Here is a 9,748-nt window from a genome sequence, read left to right as displayed (position 1 = left end):
CTCTCTCACATTGTGATGAATGATGTTATAATATTCTCTGAAATGATGAACGGCCACAGTTTGATTTGTGACTTTTCTCTGCGCAGTCGTCCCAACACCAGCATGTCGTGGCTGCTGAACCCGATGAGGACGGCGTGCATCTTGGCCTGGAGGCACTACAAGCTCCACTGCTTGGTGCTGTTGGCGGCCGCGTTGTGTCTGCTCTTCCTGGCTCTGCTCTTCTTCTCTCTGCCCTCAGAGCTCAGCCGCAAGATCTTCAACCCCGCCGGGTAGAATCACCGCCCAGATACATCCCTTCTACACAGTGTATCTCATTACTCATTATTGTTTTGTATTCGCTATGTACTGCACAAAATTTCGAAAATAAAAAACTATAAATACAACCGTGTTTAATATTAATAGAGCTTTTATTTTGAAAATTTTTGAAAATTGGAGATTTTACAGAATACTTCCACATGCATGCACTGTTCAGCTCCACTTATTTCTTATGACTTCAGTTGACCTGTCAGAAGCAAAAACGTCAGATGCAAGGAGTCGGACAAAAAAAGCAAATTTACTTTTGTCTAGATAGTTTTTTTGCTGTTTGTGGCACAGAAGGAAAATCATGCTGTTGAGCTGCAAGCTGATGCAGCATCATCCGCAGCTCTGCGTTCTTCTTGACAAGACGCTCCGTTTGAGGGACAAGTTCGGAGATCTCTGTCAGCACCGCACTGGAAACACACAGACACAAAAAAAAATCAGTCATTCGACGCCGCTTTGATGCCGGTTCTGTGCGTGCGTGCGTGCGTGTCACTCACTGGCGGTGCATTAGAGTAGCCTCCATTGCATCCCACAGTCTGAGTTTGTCCTCAGGGATGATGTTGCACATGCTCTCCCAGTAGGCTTCGTCCACTGACCACGTTCCTGCTTGCCAAAAACTGGAATGGTGGTGGGATGAGCTCGCCCTTAAAAAAGTACCAGGAAAACATTAGCATCAAAGGCTAAAAGAGAAAGGAAGGAGGTCATTTCTTTGGGACTAACAGAAAGAAGACTCATAGAGCATGTGGTCGTACTTGGACCTCCTGTGCTGCTCGAAGAAACTTTTTAGAGCGGGCAGGACATGGTTGGGGTTGATGAGTTCGGAGGCCATGTTAGCCGTAGCGCTGGTGTCCTCTGCCATGTCGCTTGACTCAGCGCAAGCATCCTGCAGGCAAGACATTCAGTAAGATTCAGTACAAGCTGCTGTTTCAAACCACTCACTGCCCTCCTCACCTCAGTCTGCTCCCTCTGCTGCTGTTCGTACTTTAAAAGGAAATCAGCCAACTTGGGCGCATCCCTATCTTCAATGCCCAGAGCCTGCAAGATAAAACAACAGCATCTAATTGTTTAAGATTTGCCTCCTGAAGTCCTACGATACACAGATGCAAGCCACCCACTCAAACCTCTTCTTCTTCTGGATGCTTGAGAGTTTGTGCGTCTGTATTTCTGTAAGAAAACAAGGAAATAAATGAAAATCAACTCACGGAAAAGAGCAAACCTATCTTCACGCCAGACTGTCCCTCGTTCTCCAGGGGAGCCAGCAGCTTCAGGAGATTGTCCTCCATCAGGAAGCCCTGAGAACAGAGGAAGGGGACTTTTTGTTTAAAGGTGCTTGTCGTTTTCCTATTATTGCTTTGTCTGTGCTGCTTTATCTGATACTCTATGATTAATACAACAGAATTCATTATTTTCCCAGAGGAAGCTATATTCTTGTTCTATTCTTACACATCTTTTACGTAATGTTTTCACATACCTACAGGGAGGTCCTTTTAGTTCACCTCTTTTTGAGTATAATGCAAATGTAAGACCACAATGTCTCTGTCAACCAGCACCTCTAAAGCTCACTCGTACAATATATTTGTGAGGTTTCATCGTCTACAAGAGTATCTGCTGTCGCTACGTAAGAATCTCGAGCTTATTTCCTACCGCTTCATCACACAGCAGCTCCGCCACTTTCTTCATAGTCCCCGAGAACAACGTCCCTTCTTCCGCCTCTGCAACACTCTGCACCGCTGTGGCTCCTTTGAACAGGTCTGCGCTCTCTGTGCCGGACTCCAGGCTTGGCCCAACTGAGGCGTCCACCATCCACAGGCTGCTCTGCGAAGGCGTCCCAGTTTGCCGGAGGGCTCGCGTAGGGGCCTGTTTCTGAGGCTTGCCGGGGCCGGTGAGCTGCATGAAAGGCATGGGAGGAAGCTTCCCGTGCATACCGAGGTGCTCTTTGCAGATCCGCGAGTCAATGGCCCGAACCTCTCTCGCTAATTCCTTCAGCTCTTCTTCGATCATGACACACATCTCCTGAAATTGTCGGGAATCGGCGACTGAAAAGTGCCTGCGTGAATTGGGGAACAGGTGAGAGCAAACCTTGCATTATGTCCTGTGAATCGACGGGTTAATGGTGACTCACTTGATTTCCTTCCGCATGCGTTCGTATTGCTTGGCGGCGCGTTTGTAGTCCTCAGATAAATACCGGAACTTCTTCGTAAACTCTTTTTCTTGTACGGTGGACTTTATTTTAATTTTTTTTATTTCTGCCTGCAGACTGAAACAAAACCTATTAATGTAACCACACATTAGTGTAATGTGGGTGTTTGTGTGAGACGAACTGTATTACCTGAGGTTCATCTTCTTCATATGGGCCACTGTGTTGTTATTTATTTCTACCAGCTGATTGTGCTTTTTTTCGTTATTTAGCATCATGACCACGTTAGTGCCCTTCATCTGTTGATGTTCTCTCTGAAGAGCCTGCAAAGGCAAGAACGGGACATATGACCTCAGAAGAAGGGGCTAAACACTCCCAATCACTGACACTGTGTTGGCCGATCTGTTTTCTATCATTCCAGATTAAATTCAAATCAAAGATTCACCAAGCTTTCGCTCAACATTTGTTCAAACCTGTTGCTCATCACTTTGTTCTATGTGCGTGGCAGAGTACTTGCTGCTATTCTCCAACATCTGATTGTGAATTTTTGCTTCATACTCCTCCACCATCTTCCTTTTCTCTTCCAGCCTCTCCAGCTAGAAACGGATTAGATGTCATGAGACACAGAGGTGACATGCATCGTGTCAGACGTTAATAAAGACGCAAGTTTGCGTCTGCGTGCGTGTGTGTGTTGTTTTTCATTTCAGTGACCCTGACCTGTTTGTCCCAAAGGTCCTTCATGTGTTGTTTCCACGTGGAGTCGTCTTTCGTGAGCAGGATTTCAATTTCCTGCTCGTGAAGTTTCTGAAAACAACACCAGAGCAATCATTGGTAAGAAATAAAAGAGCATAAACAAAACCAAAAAACACTCCTGCAGCTCTGTGAAGCACAGCAGTTCTTGGGCTTCATGCTAACTTCAGCAGGGATAATGTATATTATCTTAATTTAACACGTTAGCATGCTAACATTTGATTTGTTGATAACACAAAGTCCAGCTGAAGCTGATGCAATGTCATTAGTTTATTGATGTTGCCACTTAAAGTCAGGGCTGTAGTACTCGAGTCCGGTCTTGGACTCGAGTCCGGACTCGAGACCGGTTTTCTATGGTCTCGGACTCGCTGGTATTTGGACTCGGACTTGTCTCGGTCTCGGCCACTGGTCTTGCCAAATATGGCTTTTGGTCTCGACCGAGTCCACGTGTCTTTATCATGTTACATGATATCAAGGGGGAGTGGTTATACTTAAAAAACCTGGGAGTTGTGACACTGTTTTTGCTTTTAGATCAACTAATAATAACCAAAAATGATAGTCTTGATACTGTCATCATGCATACGACTTGTTTTTTCTGTCCTGGACTCGGTCTTGACTCGGACTTGAACCTCTTTGGACTCGGTCTTGTCTTGGACTCGAACCTCTTTGGACTCGGTCTTGACTTGGTCTCGACTAGTCCTGGTCTTGGACTTGTCTTGGACTCGACAAAGGCGGTCTTGACTACAGCCCTGCTTAAAGTCCTGAAAGATTCAGGGATAACCTGAAGTAGTAGTGAGACATTTTTACTCAAAACACCGCAATTGTGAGGATAACGGTTGCGCTGGATCACCAAATTCACCAGCCTGGGTCGTCTGCATAAAAAGTTTATGTCAAACCGTCCAATAGTGGTTGAGGTATTTTGGCCAGGAGCAAAGCGGCGGACCCTCCAACTAATAAGCTGATATTCCCATCCATAGAGCCATGCTGCTAGCCAGATGGTTCAGACGCCAATGTGAGACTCAAGATAACTTGCTTCTGTTAACTGATGCCATAATTTGCATCTGCATAATATTTCCCTCTCAAATTCAGATGCACTCTGAAAAAAAAACATTCTTCGAATCCAGATCTGGTCCTACCTCAATGTGGCCCAGCTCCTCCCTGTAGGCCTTTGTCAGGATTTTAATCTGCTCCTCCATCCTCTCAATCATCAGGTCTATCTCCTCCTCGTTCTTCTTCAGGTTCTTCACGTACCGGTCGTCTCTCGCCTTGAGCTCCTGTTCAGCACAACATGGAGAGTGATTAAAGTTACGAGCAATTCCTTGGGGAGACACATGGCAAGTAAAGGCTCGTACATGATGTCTGGTTTTATACTGTAAATCTAAGATTATGAAAATATTCTATTTACCTGTTGCAAGTCATTAATGAGTTTTTTCTTATCTTCTGTTATAGCGACACACAACTGCTCTTGGCTGTTCAGGGCTTTCTGGAGTTCTTGAACCGTCATTTTCTGGTTAACGACTGACCACCCACTAGTGATCTCCTCATTTTTCTCCTGGCTGGCCTTCACGTCATCCTCCAATTGCTCTGCTCTGTGTGAGGGAAATGTTTGGCCAAAAGCATTAGAGAGAGAGAGAGAGAGAGAGAAAGGATAGAGATGCTACCATTTCATTTTAGGCATTTTTTTTTAGAAGTTTGCATTTTTTCTAACATTGAACATAGAACTGTTACCTAATGCTGCGAGCTTCCTCCAACTCTGCTCTTTGAGCCAACGCTTTGGCATCAGCTTCGGTTTGGATGTTGGTCACTAGTGTTGTCAGGTCTCTCTGCAGCTGGATTATCCTCTGACAAGCGAACATCTGCTTATCGTGAAAAATTATCATGAGTGTACATACATGTCAAAAAAAAAAAACTGTACAGTTGAAATAGTTCACTAAAATATTGCCTGTGTCGATCTTTAGCAGTCATTGGAGGTATTAAAATTAAATATATCTTGTGAAATATCAAGTTCAGACTCCATTTCAGAAAAGATGGGGAGTAACGCATTTAAAATAAAGCAAAACACACATCAGGAAAAGATCTGGAGGGTTGAAAGACAAAAAGTACATGTCCCATATCTCACGAAACTGCAACTACAACCAACCACAACTCCACGTGGTCGATTCAGTTTGTAACGGAGACTCTGAGCGTCTCAGACGCAACAACCCCTACCTAGGATGGGGGGGGTCTTACACCCAGCAAGACCAGAGCTAGTGTCACAAAGGCTTAATACCGATTTGGGCATCCTTTCGTTCAGGTTGTGTGATAAAGTTTGCACATTAAAACATATTTAACTCAAAGATTATAGCTTGTGATACAATGCAAAGTGTAGTCTGTCTTTATTTTTGTGAGTGATTTAATGGACTTAATAATTTGTTGGCAATACATTAGTTTCTTAGTAGTATAATTGCTGTGGTCGTCTGACTCTTGAACCTTGTGGTTTTGCTAATAACACGTTAGTAAGTTTACGGGATCCATTTAAAAAAATATGAGGCACATTTTAAAACTGAACTATAGCATGTCAAGATAATAACATTAAATAATGTCATCATCATCATCAACCGTTTTTTATTCAGGGAGAAATTGACTGAGCATCAAGCTCTTTTACAGAGTTACAAAAACATACAACAACAATAATCAAAATAGCAAAACAAGAACAATAAAAGATAAAAAGGGCAAAATAATAATAATAATAATAATAATGGTAAAAATATAAAGTAATAAAATAATTAAAATGAAATAATAATAATTATAATAAACAGAAAGAAAAGAAGAATATGTATGTATAATTAATAATAATAATGATATAAAAGGTCTAAATATTAGTCAAAACAAGCCATATCATCAATCACACCCTTGAATTGGTCTAGAGACACAAACCTATCTAATTTTAATAATTCTTGCAATTTGTTCCATTTATTAGATGCAAAAAAATGTAAAAGCTAATTTACCAAATTCAGATTTAATTTGAGGAGGAGTTTGAAGAGATATAAATCCCTGTATTGTGGCAGATTGATTTTATGTTAAGAGGAGAAGTTAGGTAAAAAGGTAACTTTCCCATTAATGCCTTATAAACAAAAAGGAGGCAGTGCCTTTCCCTTCTATCATAGAGGGAAGACCATCCAACATTTTGGTATAGATTACAGTGATAATTTTTAATTAATAATTTAATTTTTACCTTTTTTTGTGAGATCAAGCACACGTGTTCTAAATTATAGTTTGTTATCTAGCCAAATACCCAGATATTTGTATTGAGAAACTTGCTCAATTTGTGTCCCATTTATGGAACAGATGTTATAGGCATCAAGGTCACACTTTCTTGATCTAGTAAAGATCATACACTTAGTTTTAGCTTCATTCAGAACCAGTTTAAGATCTTTCAAGGATTTCTGCACACAACCAAATGCACATTGAAGATATGACTCTGCTTGCTCTACAGATGGTGCATAGGCATAAAGGATTTTAATGGGGTTTCATTCACTAAATGTCTGTATTTGGACTTTTAAATGCAAGACTTTGACATAAATCTGAGTAGCATTACACTGACTGTGTGTACTATTGCTATTTTTATAAAAGCAAATATGTTAATCCACAGCTAATCTTTAATTGTATCGTGTTATCTGACATAATTGTAGTTTTCCTGGGATAGGCTATTATTTCATTGATATTATAGAGGAAAGGAAAGTATGTCGAATGAAAACCTCTTGGCTTTCCTCCTCTTCATCTTGGGTTTGACTCTCCTCCTCTTCATTGACCTCCACACTGGGGTCTCCTTCACCTTCTTGACTGTTAGACCGGAGAGATGCACATTATGTTTAGTGTGTACAATAAAATAAATAAAAAAATAAATAAAAATACAATTAATAAACTTGCGGCACCAGAAATGCATCATGACAGACTCAAAAGTTCTTGCAGTTCATTCAGTTTAAACAGTAACATATGAACGTTAGGACGTTATGAACGTTATGTGATTTAGCTACAGTAAGCTAACTAAGCTAACTTGTTTTACCCGTTGATGAAGTCTTGGCTTTCGGACAACACGGAGGGTTCAGGCTCTTCTTCTGAATCCTTATGAATTTCTTCCATAGTAAACGTGTGTTGTCTAAAAGTTGCTGACTAAAATCTTTTGTGATAACAACAACAACAAAAAAAAAAGATGAACACAACCCGCTCGCTGTTTGTTAAACGTTGCTATGGCGACAGAGCCGTTGGGGGACACGCACACACACACAGTGCCGCCTTCACTTACCCCTCGTAAACTAGAAATACCATTCTCATAGGCGATAAACAAGATTTGTCGTGGAAAACAGTGCTTTTAAAGGCCAGTAAATGTAATTTTGGCTTATTTTATGTTCCTTATGTCATCTACAACACACTGTTTATTTTTCCTACACGGAAGAAACAGCAATCAAAAAAGCTGCATACGTATCTATGAATACAATTCAGGCATTTGAGCTGTTATAACTGTAACTGCACTCATTAGGCTACAGCAGATGAGAGAGACGTTATTATTTAATAATTATTTAATATTACAAACAGTAATTAATGAGTTGTTTGTCTCAAATATTTTTTTTTTTGTGTCTGGGACCCTCTTTGACATACATGGAATGGTATATGGGTCACCACTACAATAAAACTATGAAGAATGCTGAGAAAATTCAGAATAAAGGAGAATAAAGGAGAAAATTAACACTATTGGACTGTTTCCACAATATACATTGCTTGTTGCTGCCCTCTTGTGGCATTATTATGTCTCAAACATACAGCAGGACACAATTAGGCCCCCTGAAAAGCACAAATATCTTGGTCACAGGGCTTTTCTGGAGAGGTTTACATCCCAATTCTGCAAAAAATCACTCTAATAAGTCATTTATTTTAAGTTTACAACAGCCATTACATAAGACATCATTTATCCAGGAATGACAGGTAGGCATACAAAGACAACCTGAAGTTAGAGATGCAGCAGGTAGACAAAAACAATCTACACGTTTAGGCGGAATCACTTCTTAATTTTTCTTAAATGAAAGAAAAAGTTTGTTATTTGCTGAAAACAGCATTTTAAGGCTTTAATATTCCCACACGCTTACCAAAAGACGGTGACATACTTCTCAACAGCATCTTCAGTGTAGTTTTACAAAGCTGACTTTAGATGGTGCTGCTGCCTTGTTATAAAAACTTAACTTAGGTTCCAAAAATCTTTGGTTTTCCCTGAAATGCTGATGATGGAGGTTTTAAATATGTGACAAGAAATGCAGAGACCCACATGCTCAGATTCTGGACTTCCTAAATGACGCACACACTCCACACAAATGATAAATGTCTTCTCAAGCTGATGGCAAGATGGGCACTGTCTGGTTGCCCACACAAACGCGGGTCAGATGTTCTTGCCCTGAAGAGTGCCCCCCTGCCCTTCCTGCCCCGTCGGCAGCCCTCGTGCTCGGCCTCGCCCCCCCGGGGCGCCTCGCCGCTCTTTCAGCCTCAAGTGGGCTTGGCTGCCGCTGAGCCACAAGGGATGTAAGTCAGCCAGCAAAGGTTTCTGACATATGATCCAGCATCTGTGATGTCACCAACAGCTGACTTGTCATAAGACCTTCAAGAAAAGGGGGGGAAGTAAGGAGTGAATGAGGAGAAGGCCTTATTTTCAACAGGCCCTTAGCTGGAACGCTGAGTGCTTTTGCATCAAGCTGCTGAGATTACAAACTGAATGACTGCCATTAGAGAGTGATTCTATAATCTATCATAATACCATAAGCTAGGGATTGACAGACTTTGACCCCACTTGCAGGTGTATAATAAGCCCTATTCACTCTGATATGCTCCATGAAAGTGGGTGCATGTGTGTGTGTGTGTCTGCTAATTCCAACCCCCAGGGGCATATGTTTACTCCCTGTTCAACAAAGCTTCATATTCATTGCTCAGGGGTTGAGAGGTGCATAATCTAAGCCTGACCTTCAGCCAGTTAACTAACTGACAGCTTAGAGTGTTGTCGTTGGTGGGGGGTTGCATAACATTTTAAGTCCCAACTAACAGTTTCTTAATATATTGCCATAACGAAAGGCGACCGTTCGCTTCTTCGCGGCGTGGCGTGCACTGCGCAGGATGCGGAGGAGCAGAGGGTGATTGCAGACGGCAGAAAATACAGAGGCTTTTAATCTGGAGGAGGCCGTGACCTTGTCAAAGAACAGCGAAACATTTAACCAGTATGGGATTTAATAAATGAAAACAGAAGGCCAGATCCGCAAACAACATGAAGAGCATCCTGCTACTCTTCAAATATGAAATGTACTGGCCTTGTTTCAAGGTAACTTGGGCTAAGGGAAGTATGTTTTTAGCTATCTGCAGAGTGTTGCAAACAGGCACACAAGAGTTTTTCCCAACTACTGTAACTACATAAATAAAACCTTTAAATATTAAGAGGAGTAGGGGGCAGGGGTAAATACAGGTGGAGATATGCAGCCATTGCAAGGGGGAAACATAAAATTCTGCTAAAACGTTGCAGAAATAAGATAATCTCAGGGTCTATGG

General features: G+C 41.6%; 1 protein-coding gene across 1 annotated transcript; it reads right to left on the bottom strand.

The window, feature by feature from the left end:
* Positions 1–472: 472 nt before the first annotated feature.
* drc1 (dynein regulatory complex subunit 1 homolog (Chlamydomonas)) lies at positions 473–7,309 on the bottom strand (the record flags this gene model as incomplete). Its single annotated transcript, XM_084560375.1, has 14 exons — positions 473–710; positions 798–938; positions 1,053–1,183; positions 1,252–1,335; positions 1,503–1,592; positions 1,945–2,347; positions 2,630–2,760; positions 2,911–3,033; positions 3,155–3,241; positions 4,324–4,461; positions 4,593–4,776; positions 4,916–5,028; positions 6,925–7,009; positions 7,233–7,309. 14 exons carry the CDS (start codon positions 7,307–7,309, stop codon positions 554–556), a joined length of 1,944 nt encoding a protein of 647 aa, XP_084416501.1. The 3' UTR covers positions 473–553.
* Between the last annotated feature and the right edge of the window lie 2,439 nt (positions 7,310–9,748).

This window comes from Chelon labrosus, assembly GCF_963514085.1.
Source record: "Chelon labrosus genome assembly, chromosome: 14".
NCBI lineage: Eukaryota > Metazoa > Chordata > Actinopteri > Mugiliformes > Mugilidae > Chelon > Chelon labrosus.
This window is presented reverse-complemented; position numbering and strand designations above follow the sequence as displayed.